The 11,356-nt window shown below is 58.3% G+C and overlaps 1 protein-coding gene across 5 annotated transcripts; it reads left to right on the forward strand.

Annotated features, from left to right (window-relative positions):
* Positions 1-1,842: 1,842 nt before the first annotated feature.
* On the forward strand, positions 1,843-11,346 carry EGLN2 (egl-9 family hypoxia inducible factor 2). 5 transcript variants are annotated; one of them, XM_050769230.1, is made up of 6 exons: positions 1,843-1,975; positions 3,221-4,288; positions 9,416-9,535; positions 10,043-10,179; positions 10,390-10,457; positions 10,722-11,346. In XM_050769230.1, exons 2-6 carry the CDS (start codon positions 3,452-3,454, stop codon positions 10,775-10,777), a joined length of 1,218 nt encoding a protein of 405 aa, XP_050625187.1. In that variant the 5' UTR covers positions 1,843-1,975; positions 3,221-3,451; the 3' UTR covers positions 10,778-11,346. The 5 variants fall into 5 exon arrangements, with proteins under 5 accessions (XP_050625187.1, XP_050625184.1, XP_050625185.1 ...); XM_050769227.1 differs by lacking the exon at positions 1,843-1,975 and adding an exon at positions 2,045-2,133; XM_050769228.1 differs by lacking the exon at positions 1,843-1,975 and adding an exon at positions 2,144-2,248.
* The last annotated feature ends 10 nt before the right edge of the window (positions 11,347-11,356 follow it).

Below are 11,356 nucleotides of genomic sequence, written 5' to 3' on the forward strand. Positions count from 1 at the left end.
CTTGGCTCACCACAACCTCCACCTCCTAGGTTCAAGAGATTCTCCTGCCTCAGCCTCCCGAGTAGCTGGGATTACAGGCATGCGCCACCATGCTCGGCTAATGTTGTATTTTTAGTAGAGATGGGGTTTCTCCATGTTGGTCAGGCTGGTCTCAAACTCCCGACCTCAGGTGGTCCACCCGCCTCAGCCTCTCAAAGTGCTGGAATTACAGGTGTGAGCCACTGGCATGGCCTTGGGGGCCTCGTTTCCTGATTGGACATGGTGTGGGGTATACCAAGCATGATGACTCAGGTGCCTGTTGCGGAGGGAGGGAATTTGTTACTGTGTGGACAGTTTGTGACAATCTGTGTTCTAAGCTCAAGTGTGTAAACATGCTGATGTCCCTGTGTTTGTGACGTGTACATGTTTCCAGTACCTGCGTATGGGATGATGTCTATAGGAATGTGTGCTGGTTGTGTGTGATGCTGATAGCTGTAACTGCTCTGTGGCCTTGGTGATTGTATTGGTGAGTGTATTGGTGAGGCTGGTATTGTTTGGGACATCAAGGCCAAGGGATGGGAATTTGGACCTATAGGTGGGCCTCCGGTCTGTGCATGCCTGATGCCTGAGAATCAGAGGCAGTGACTCACTACCGCTTGTGTGCCTGTGCATGTGTGCCCCTGAGGTCTGTGTGTGTTTCGGTGTGAATTTGGCTCCTTTTAAACACCCATGTGTGGCCAGGTGTGGTGGCTCATGCCTGTAATCCCAGCACTTTGGGAGGCCAAGGCAGATGGATCACTTGAGCCCAGGAGTTGGAGACTAGCCTGGGCAACACAGAGAGACCCTATCTACAAAAATAAAAAACAGAAAAAGTTAGCCAAGTGTCATGGTACACACCTGAAGTCCCAGCTACACCGGAAGCTGAGTTGTGAGGATCACTTTAGTTGGGAGGTTGGGCCTGCAGTGAACTGTGATCGTGCCACAGCACTTCAGCCTGGGCAGAAGGGTAAGACCCCATCTCAAAAACAAAACTAAACAAGAAACACCCTTGTGTGGCCATGAACCCTGTGTGTGCCTGAGGACTGTGGGTTTTTGTGCAATCCTCACGCATGTGTAGATACCAGTATGCATGTCCTTGTGCTCACCCGAACCGCCCTACGCCCTCAGGTGGCCTGCTGGGGACTGGTGCAGCCCCCTGAAGACACTCCCAGTTGCTCGTCGCCCTCCCACCTCCGCGTCCGCCTTACCGACCCCGCGGGAGCCTTGAGTCCCAGCTCTCCAGAGTTACGGTGGAGGGGGCGGGGCATTCAAAATGACCTTATATTCCTTCGTCCCCCAAAATGTTCCCAGCTCTGTAGCGTTCCGTGGATTTTTTTTGTTTCATTTTTTAATTTTGTGTAAAGATAAGGTCTCACTCTGTTGCCCAGACTTTCCCTGGTTCTTTATTCTGATTCCCACGATTGTCCCGAGGGGGCAGGGCGGAGCGGGTCTTGAAAATACACATTGGCACAACATCCCTTCTAGTCCGCGTTCCCTTTTCTCAAGGGCATCCCGCACTTTTTCTCCTCCGTTATAAAAGATACTTATGTAAATTACTGACGTGCGAATTTACATACATTTGCCAACTAACTGCGCAGCCATTTATCCATCTCTCACCCCCGTTCCTGGGCTGCGAGGAGGAGGAGGAGCTGACCCTGTAAATGAAGTCACGCGCACCGCGCTGCCGAACCCGGTGCCCGCGCTGGGGGGGAACGCGGGGTGGGCCTGTTCATGTAAATCACATAATTTGCGTGCTCCGCCCCGCCAACGCCACTTGATTCCAACATGCAGGAAACGCCCCCTCCCAGACCCGGCCCCTCACACTGCGATCCCCCTCCCGCGCAAAGGGGGCGGGGCGGAGGATGATGCAAATGAACCTCGTGTCGGCCACGGAGCCCTGTTTCCTTTCTCCTTGGCTGGGGGCTTGTCCCGAACTTCCTCGCCCAGCGCGGCTCAGGTCTGCGCAGGCGCCGTTGCCTCCGTTGGGGCGCGGTCACGTGCCCAACGGGCGAGGCGGGGCGGGGCGTCGCGCGCGGTGGGGGCGGGGTATGGCGCGCTGTGCGGCGCAGGGCGGCTGGCACAAACGGCGGCGCCGGGGCCGGAGGAAAAAGCTTGGTGAGGAGGTCGCGGGGCGAGAAGGGAGCGGGAGGAGACTGAGTCGGAGCCGGGGCGCCGACACGAACAGGGCGGGGTGTGGGGGCGCCCGCCGGGGCCTGCCAGGGCGACCCCGGTAAGGGGGATGTGGGTGCGGCGCGGGGGAGGGGACGCGCGCCGGGGACGTTGGGTGCCGGCCGTTGGGGGGGTTGGGGTGGGGGCGGGGAGCGCGCGCCGGGCGGAGGCCGAGGGGAGGGGGAGGGGAGGGGGTCCGAGCGGCCCCTAGGCCCTGTCCCTGTCGCTACAGCTCTCCAAAGTGGCCTCAGGGCCCGCCCGGGGTTGGGGGCGTGGGGGTGCCCTGGAGGAGGGTGCCTTTTTCCCTCGTCCTGTCTCCGGGTGCGTGCACCCTCTTCCGTCCTTCCCTCTGCCGCCGCGGACCCTCTCCCCGAGGGCCCCTCCCTTCGGTCAGTCTCGGGACCTCCCTTCCGTCTGGGCGTGTGTCCGCCCCCGGCCGGCTTCCTCCCGTCGGGCTCGGGTCGACCCTACCGCCCCGCTCCGTCCCGGGCCCTCCCTCCCAGCTTCCCTCCCAGCTTCCCTCCGGTCTGTTTTTCTGTCTCTGGGTCCCTCGTTCTCTTTGTCTTTGGACTCCCCAGTTTCCTCTGTCTTTTGACCCCCCCCGCCCCCAACTCTGATTCTCTCAGAATCCCCCACATTTCTCTGTCTGTCTCTGGAACGCCGAGGCAGATCCCTCCTATTTTCCAAACTCCCTCCTTCCCACCCCTCCGCACCACCCTTTTCTACTCCAGCCCTCCTTTCTCTGTCTTTGGTTACCGCGTCCCACAACCCGCACCACAGTCCTCTGTCTTAGGGTCGTCTACCCAGCCTCTGGCCTCCAGCCTTTCCCTATCACTGTCCCTTGTCTGTCAGCGGACTCTCACACCTCCAGATTCTCAGGGTCTTCTCCCCGACTTGGCCCCAGGTTTTGGGGGACCTCTATAGTCAAGTCTGTCCTGGTCGTCTTCCCCACTCCTGCCCATGCCATCCCCTCTTTCCCTAGCCTGCCTGTCTCTAGCTCCTCTCACATCCCTTTTCTTTTTCCTTTTTCTAGCCACCCTGAAGGGTCCCTTCCCAAGCCCTTAGGGACGGCAGAGGACTTGGGGACCAGCAAGCAACCCCCAGGGCACGAGAAGAGCTCTTGCTGTCTGCCCTGCCTCACCCTGCCCCACGCCAGGCCTGGTGGCCCCCAGCTGCATCAAGAGGCAGAGGAGGAGGCGGAGGAGGGTGGCACCATGGGCCCGGGCGGTGCCCTCCATGCCCGGGGGATGAAGACACTGCTGCCATGGACAGCCCGTGCCAGTCGCAGCCCCTAAGTCAGGCTCTCCCTCAGTTACCAGGGTCTTCGTCAGAGCCCTTGGAGCCTGGCCGGGCCAGGATGGGGGTGGAGAGTTACCTGCCCTGTCCCCTGCTCCCCTCCTACCACTGTCCAGGAGTGCCTAGTGAGGCCTCAGCGGGGAGTGGGACTCCCAGAGCTACAGCCACCTCTACCACTGCCAGCCCCCTTCGGGACGGTTTTGGCGGGCAGGATGGTGGTGAGCTGCGGCCGCTGCAGAGTGAAGGCGCTGCAGCGCTGGTCACCAAGGGGTGCCAGCGACTGGCAGCCCAGGGCGCCCGGCCTGAGGCCCCCAAACGGAAATGGGCCGAGGATGGTGGGGATGCCCCTTCACCCAGCAAGCGGCCCTGGGCCAGGCAAGAGAACCAGGAGGCAGAGCGGGAGGGTGGCATGAGCTGCGGCTGCAGCAGTGGCAGTGGTGAGGCCAGTGCTGGGCTGATGGAGGAGGCGCTGCCCTCTGCACCTGAGCGCCTGGCCCTGGACTATATCGTGCCCTGCATGCGGTACTACGGCATCTGCGTCAAGGACAGCTTCCTGGGGGCAGCGCTGGGCGGCCGCGTGCTGGCCGAGGTGGAGGCCCTCAAACGGGGTGGGCGCCTGCGAGACGGGCAGCTAGTGAGCCAGCGGGCAATCCCGCCGCGCAGCATCCGTGGGGACCAGATTGCCTGGGTGGAAGGCCATGAAGCAGGCTGCCGAAGCATTGGTGCCCTCATGGCCCACGTGGACGCCGTCATCCGCCACTGCGCAGGGCGGCTGGGCAGCTATGTCATCAACGGGCGCACCAAGGTAAGGCCAGGTGGGGGCCTCTCTGGCGGGGCTTTGCAGCATCCTGGTTTGGCATTCGGTGCTCTGAGCACAGTGGGTTTGGAGACAGGCTTCTGGGGGGCTTCTGGGTTTAGGCAGTTCAGTGGAGTGGGTTGCTCACTTGTGGGGACTCGGGGGGCCTTGTCCTCCCTGTGGGCCTTAATGTGTGCACCTGTAAGCTAGGAGTTTGTCCTGGAGCCACAGTGGTTCTTGACTTTGCCAGGAACCCTCTTGAAGAAACTCATGAGAGTTGCTGACATTCACAGCATGGGCCTTGGTGGGGTTTATGGCCTCCTGGTGTCTGTCTGGGGCCCCAGACCAAGCGCAGTGATGTAGACAGGCACACAGTTCACTTGTCCGTCCTCTGTTGCTGTCTGTCCCTGTCCGCATCCTTCCCTGCGCTCCTGTTGTCCATCCCTGTTTGCTGGCCCATGTCTCTAGTTCGTTCATCTGTCTCCCAGGCAGGAGAAGCAGAACGGGTAGGGTGTGATGAGTGAGCCCTGGGCTGAGGGAAGGAAAGGGGTGCTGCCCGCTAGGCCCAGTGCCTGGCCCTGGACTGCATTGTGCCCTGGGTCCCTACTGTGGCATCTGCATCGAGGACAGTCTCCTGGGGCTGGTACTGGGTCGCTGCCTGCTGACCCAGGTGGAGCTCTCATCCCCATGTCTCCCACCTTTCCCCGTCCCAGTCCCTGCCATCCATTCCCCCTGTCCTGTGTGTCACTTCCTCCCTTCCCATGTTTGTCTCTTCTCTCTGCCTTTATGTGTTTGTTCTTAGTCTCTTTTTCTTTTTGCTTTAGAACAGTAGTTCTTAATTGTATTTTGGAGTCTGGGTCTTTTTGAGAATCTGTCAGAGGCCACAGATTCTCTCTTAAAACAAATACTCATTTGCTTGGAGTTTCCAGGCAGTTGTCAAGGCCTCATGGCCTCCAGCTGCCTGTTCAGGAACCTGGGGTCAGGAGCCCAGCACAGGACAGTGGTCCACAGGGCCCTTCCGGCGTGCTGACAGGATCACTGTCTTCATAGGTGGTGTGGGGGCCTGGCCTTGAGTACAGGGCTTGGTGTCCTTTGGACAGGGCCCTGTGGGGAGTGCCCACTGCTCAACACAGCGATGCCTGGCTGGCCGATGGCACGGGCTGTGTTGTGCCCTGCAGGCATGAGGCTGAGCTCCTGATGTCCCCTGCCTCCTCCTGCAGATCCCATCTTGGGTTCTGCCTCTATGTGGCTTTCCTCTCAGGCTGGAGCTGGCTCAGGGACCAGGGCTCCCCCGGGGCCAAGGCCTGTTTCCTCCCCACCCCAGCTGGAACTTGTTCTACTTCCCTCTCCCTCCCGTTACTTGATAGCTGAGCCAGAGCCGGCCCCTCCCTGGGCTTGGCTCCGTGCGGGCAGGATCAGTGGCCTCCCTGGCTCAGCATCTTCACACCAGGTTGGCTGTTGTCCTCGTCGGGGGAGACCAGAAGGGCTGAGTGGCCCAGATGGGACACTGCTCTGAGCCTCAATTTGCTGATCCACGGAACAGGAAAACCAGCTTACATCTCCAGCGAGTCTGTGGCAGTTTGGGGTGGGGAGAGTAGAAGGAGAAGATCTCTTGTCTTTTTTTTTTTTGAAGACAGAGTCTTGCTCTGTTGTCCAGGCTGGAGTGCAGTGGCGAGATCTCGGCTCACTGCAAGCTCCACCTCCCAGGTTCATGCCATTCTCCTGCCTCAGCCTCCCGAGTAGCTGGGACTACAGGCGCCTGCCACCTCGTCCGGCTAATTTTTTGTATTTTTAGTAGAGACAGGGTTTCACCGTGTTAGCCAGGATGGTCTCTATCTCCTGACCTCGTGATCCACCCACCTTGGCCTCCCAAAGTACTGGGATTACAGATGTGAGCCACTGTGCCCGGCCGGATTTGTTGTCTTTTGGTGCCTCTGGTGCCCACCTTCCAGGGGGTTGGGGACAGGGCCCCGGCGAGGATTGGAGAGGGGAAGTGTTTGGACCTTTTTAGCCTTAGGTGACCCTAATTGTCCTAGGGAGGTAAGGATAGGCCAGGCTGGACTGGGAACATAGGGGAGGAGCCGTCCCCTCCTCAGTGAGAAACAACTCCAGGCTTTTCTGCTTTTAGAGGGCGCCATCTGGACTCTGCTGGACTCCAGGGTAAGGCTGTGGGGTGCTGAGGTGGGCCACAGCAGTTGTCGTGGGGACATGGATCACCAGTGTGGCGGGCTAGAGCCAGTGGGAATCTGCTTCTTAGTCCGTTCTTAGTGGAGCTCCTGTGTTCTACCTTCCCCCAACTCCTTGACTGGGGACAGGTGCTCGGTTGACCTGTAGTTGGGAGAGAGTTGACTCCCACTGGCAGCAAGGGCCACCAGAGGGGACCCCAGGGAGGGTCCACCTTGCTTGGTTTACTCCTTGAAGAGCAGCTTGGAGGTGGGACAGTCACAGGCTTCTGACTGGGAGGTGTGTGTAGTGGTGTTGGGTCTCTTGGCAGGCCCATTGTCACCAATAGCCTTTAAGTCTTTAGTCTCCTGGCCCTGGTCCCACCTGCCCCTCCCCTAGGTGGGAGGGGTTGAGAGCAAGTTTCCTGAGGCCTTCCCCTGTGAGGGCAGGAAGTAGATACTTTCCTTAGGGCCAGAGGATGCTTTCACCCCCAAGGTGTGTATATGTGGGGGAAGGGTGGGGCCCTAAAGAGCAGGTTCCTGTTTCTGCATGTGTCCTGTGTGCTTGGTGGGAGGTGCTGTGTGAGAATGTACAGGACAGGAGGGAACACAGCAGGGCTGGGGTGCAGAGGAGGCCCAGAGCAGTGTGCTCAGTCAGCAGGTACTGCATTGGGCACTGGGGAGACTGACGTGGCCCCAGGGGCTTCGCTGTGGCTGCCTTCCAGGCCAGTACTAGGTAAACAGGTGCCTGTGCTGATGCCATGTTGCTAGGAGTGGAATGGACAATCAGCTGGAGTACTCAAGGTGACCCTTGGCCTCTGAATCCTGAATAACAAGGAGGGTCAGAAGGGAGAGTGTCCCAGGCCAGTGCAGAGGCCTTGTGGTGGTGATGAGCTCAGCCTGTTGAGGCATGGAGCAGAGTGATGGGAGTGGCACATGAGGTTGGGGGCCTTTGAGGCTGTGGCTGGGAATTTGTATTTTCTTGGGATGCAGCGAAGACCTGGAGAAGAGGGGCTCTGGCTGCTGTGTGGGGAAGGATTGTGGTGGAAGAGGGTGCAGCACTGGACCCCTTCCCTGTCACCCATCCACGTGCATCATCAGTGTAATCTCTGATTGGATTCCTAACTGGGGAGGCCTTGCCCATCTCTAGTCAGTAACTCACTGATTCCAAGCCTCCTGGGCCATGGCCAAATTCTTCTCCCAGTGAGGTGGTTGCTCAGAGTGTCGACCCATCTACAGGGAGTGAGCAGTGCAAAGAAGGTGCCCCTTCCTGAATCTTGAGGTGTAGGGTTTTTCCCGGGGGCCTTCTCACTCATTGTACTCTGGTGCTGCCAGAGAGAAGGTTGTCAGCTTCCCACTGCTAGGTGGCCGTAGAGGGTGGCAGCCCTCTCTTTCCAGGGCAAGGTCTGGTGGGCGAGGGTGCACATGGTTAATGCAGAGCAGCTTAACATCTACCACAGAGGGTGAGCCCTGGGATAATGTGTTGGGAGGCGTCCTGGGGAGAGTGAGGATTGAAGCAGCCCAGCCTGCCGTGGCGTGCGTGCTTGGCAAGCATCCTGTTGTGGCAGCAGCCACTGATGTTTGATCATGAATGTTTATCTTGGGGCTGTCTTGCTGGGCTGGGCCCATAGGTGTAGCTGAGCTTTCGTGGGGAGCAGACGCCAGCAGAGTTGTACCAGGGCGGAGAGGTCCAGACAGATGGTCCAGGCTGGGGAGAAGCTGAAGGGTCTTTGTGCCAGTCCTCCCCTTTTTGTCTGCTACTGCAGTGACTTTGGGCAGAGGGTGAGACAGGGACCTTTTTAAATTTTTAAATGGCATTTCAGCCTGTGCTCCATGTGGCAGGCACTGTGCTGGCTGTCTTCCCAGACACTTGTTATCTTGTTCACTTCTTCCACAACAACCTGTGAAATAGCCGTCAGCTCCATTGGATCCATGGATGAGGAACCTGAGACCAGGAAGTCACCTGCCTGATGCCACAGCTCCTGTGGCAGCACTGAGACTTGAACCAGGGAATTGGGTCTGCAGAGGTGGCTGGGCCATTTCCTTTACCTCTCAGCCACCTTTCTGCCAGCTCCCTGATGACAAACATCCCGGGGCCCTGGCTGCAGCATGGTAGGGCTGGGTCAGGGGAGTGGCAACTGTCAGGCAGAGGAAAGAACCCTGTAGACAGAGAAACCAAGCCCTGTTAGGTCTCCGGGGGATGCGGGTCCAGAACCTCCCAAGTTATGTTCTCAGAGGGGTTAATTGCTACTGCTGTAAACAGAGCAGGTGTTTATTACCCCTGTTGTACACATCAGGCAGTTGAGGCCCATTCAGGTGATGGATCTGGCTAGGGTTATCCAGCAAATTATCCTTGGTGTTGGAATTAGGTCTCACTTTCTATTCAGACTGTAGGTTTTGGCTCCTGTTCGGATGTCTATGGGACAGATAATTTAGTGGGGATTCTTTGTAATCCAGGGTAGCAGTTCTCACATTGCTGCATGGTAGAATTACCTGGGATCCTTTACCAATTTCAGGCCTTTCCTTAGACCAGGTACATCAGAGCCTCAGAGCTCCCCAGGGGGTTCCACTCCACAGCCAAGGGTAAGAATTCCTGGTCTAGGGCTGTGAGGCCACCTCCTTGCACACCTGAAAATGTTTAAATTGATATTATTCTGAAATAGCTGAGGTAGGGTTTGGGATATCTTGAAACAAATCAAACCGTCTGTTACTAATTGAGCCCTAGCTGGGTGCCAGGCCCCAGGTATGTGTGTGGGAGGGAGTGGGCTCTTGAGGCCCAGGAGCTGAGGTTTCTGATGGACTTGGAGATGGGATTTTGGCTGAAAATGGAGAAATTCTTTTGGGGCAGGCACTTGGAACCCTTGACCCAAGGAATACAGGGCAAGAAGGGGTGGGAAAATAGGTAATTCATGGCTGCTTCTCTAAGATGTGCCTGCCTAGCCCCAGTAAACCTACCTCCCTCCATTCCTGCCAGGCCATGGTGGCGTGCTACCCAGGCAACGGGCTCGGGTACGTAAGGCACGTTGACAATCCCCACGGCGATGGGCGCTGCATCACCTGTATCTATTACCTGAATCAGAACTGGGACGTTAAGGTAGGGGTGAGGGTGAGGGTGGGGCTGGGGTCAAGGCTAGGGCTGGGGTCAGGGCTAGGGCTGGGGCCGGGGCAGGTGGGGCTGGAGCCGGGGTAGATGGGGCGTGCATCCACTCCATTTTCCACTCTCAGCCCAGATTCTGGCATTCTCCTGTTCCTCTTCTCAGCACACAGCCAGGGGTGCAATCTGCTGGCTCTTCCTGGGAAATGGCACCTCCTCCTCTCTATCTGGCTGTGTGATGGGAACTCCCCTCTTTCCGGGAATGGTGCTGTCTGCCCAGCCCCACCCGGCCTTGTAATGAACACTTTCCCCCTTTTCCTGTCTTTAGTAGCTTCCTGCCCATCTCCATGGTGATGCAGACTCTGGGTTGTCATTCATTTTGAGAGCCCGAGGGGTGGGAGGGAGTGATGCGGGCGGATGCTGCGCCCCCTAGTGGGCTCCCGGGTGCCGTGGGAGGCAGCGGCTCCTGGCTGGACAGGCCAACCTCATCCTCTGGCCTGCCCCCAGGTGCATGGTGGCCTGCTGCAGATCTTCCCTGAGGGCCGGCCGGTGGTAGCCAACATCGAACCACTCTTTGACCGGTTGCTCATTTTCTGGTCTGACCGGCGGAACCCCCACGAGGTGAAGCCAGCCTATGCCACCAGGTATGACCTGTACTTCTGGGGATGCACCCAGGTGCTCCCCCTGTGACAATGTCCTGTCAGAGCCTCAGAGTGACTAGGGAGCGACCAAGTACTGAGAGGGGGCCTAGGTGGGAGCAGAACCGGGTGGCTGAAAAGGATGGCCTCCTAGCATGTTGTGGATATGGTAGCTGGAATTGCAGAAAACTGATGTCCAACCATCCTGGTCCCCAGGTACGCCATCACTGTCTGGTATTTTGATGCCAAGGAGCGGGCAGCAGCCAAAGACAAGTATCAGCTAGGTACCTGCTTCCCTCCCTCCAGTCCTTCCTATTCCGTGGGCCCTGTTGGGCCTCATGCCACCCCATCCCCCTCATCAGCCTCTTGTTAAATCTCACCACTCATTTTTCTTCATCTCTTCCCACCTTCCTTAGACAGTCCACTCTTCTGGTACCCCAACAGGAGCCCCATTTCTTCCTGGTCCTCTCCCCATTTCCCCAGGTTTCCCTTGGCTTTTTTGTCCCTCTCCTGATGACTCACTGTCTCCTGTCCCCTCTCACCCCCAGCATCAGGACAGAAAGGTGTCCAAGTACCTGTATCACAGCCGCCTACGCCCACCTAGTGGCCAGTCCCAGAGCCGCATGGCAGACAGCTTGCCCTGACTTCAGGAGAGCCCTGGGCCTGTATTGGCTGCTCCTTCCCTGCCACCGCTGCTGCTTCTGACTTTGCCTCTGTCCTGCCTGGCGTGGAGGGCTCTGTCTGTTGCTGAGGACCAAGAAGGAGAAGAGACCTTTGCTGCCCCATGATGGGGGCTGGGGTTGTGACCTGGACAGGGGGCAGCCTTGGAGGCAACCGTTACCAACTGAAGCTGGGGCCTGGGTCCTACCCTGTCTGGTCATGACCCCATTAGGTGTGGAGAGCTGGGAGGAGGCATTGTCACTTCCCACCAGGATGCAGGACTTGGGGTTGAGGTGAGTCACGGCCTCTTGCTGGCAATGGGGTGGGAGGAGTACCCCCAAACCTTCTCACTCCTCCAGCCTGGAATGTGAAGTGACTCCCCAACCCCTTTGGCCATGGCAGGCACCTTTTGGGACTGGGCTGCCACTGCGTGGGCAGAGTAAAAGGTGCCAGGAGGAGCATGGGTGTGGAAGTCCTGTCAGCCAAGAAATAAAAGTTTACCTCAGAGCTGCACACATCTGAC

The sequence above is a fragment of the Macaca thibetana genome, chromosome 19 (assembly GCF_024542745.1).
Source record: "Macaca thibetana thibetana isolate TM-01 chromosome 19, ASM2454274v1, whole genome shotgun sequence".
NCBI lineage: Eukaryota > Metazoa > Chordata > Mammalia > Primates > Cercopithecidae > Macaca > Macaca thibetana.

Excerpts from the sequence above, each read along its gene's own strand:
- EGLN2 (XM_050769230.1), top strand. The coding sequence starts at position 3,452 with ATGGACAGCCCGTGCCAGTCGCAGCCCCTAAGTCAGGCTCTCCCTCAG. Across the intron at positions 10,180-10,389 it reads AAGCCAGCCTATGCCACCAG|GTACGCCATCACTGTCTGGT; the intron begins GTATGACCTGTA and ends CCTGGTCCCCAG. Across the intron at positions 10,458-10,721 it reads CAAAGACAAGTATCAGCTAG|CATCAGGACAGAAAGGTGTC; the intron begins GTACCTGCTTCC and ends TCTCACCCCCAG.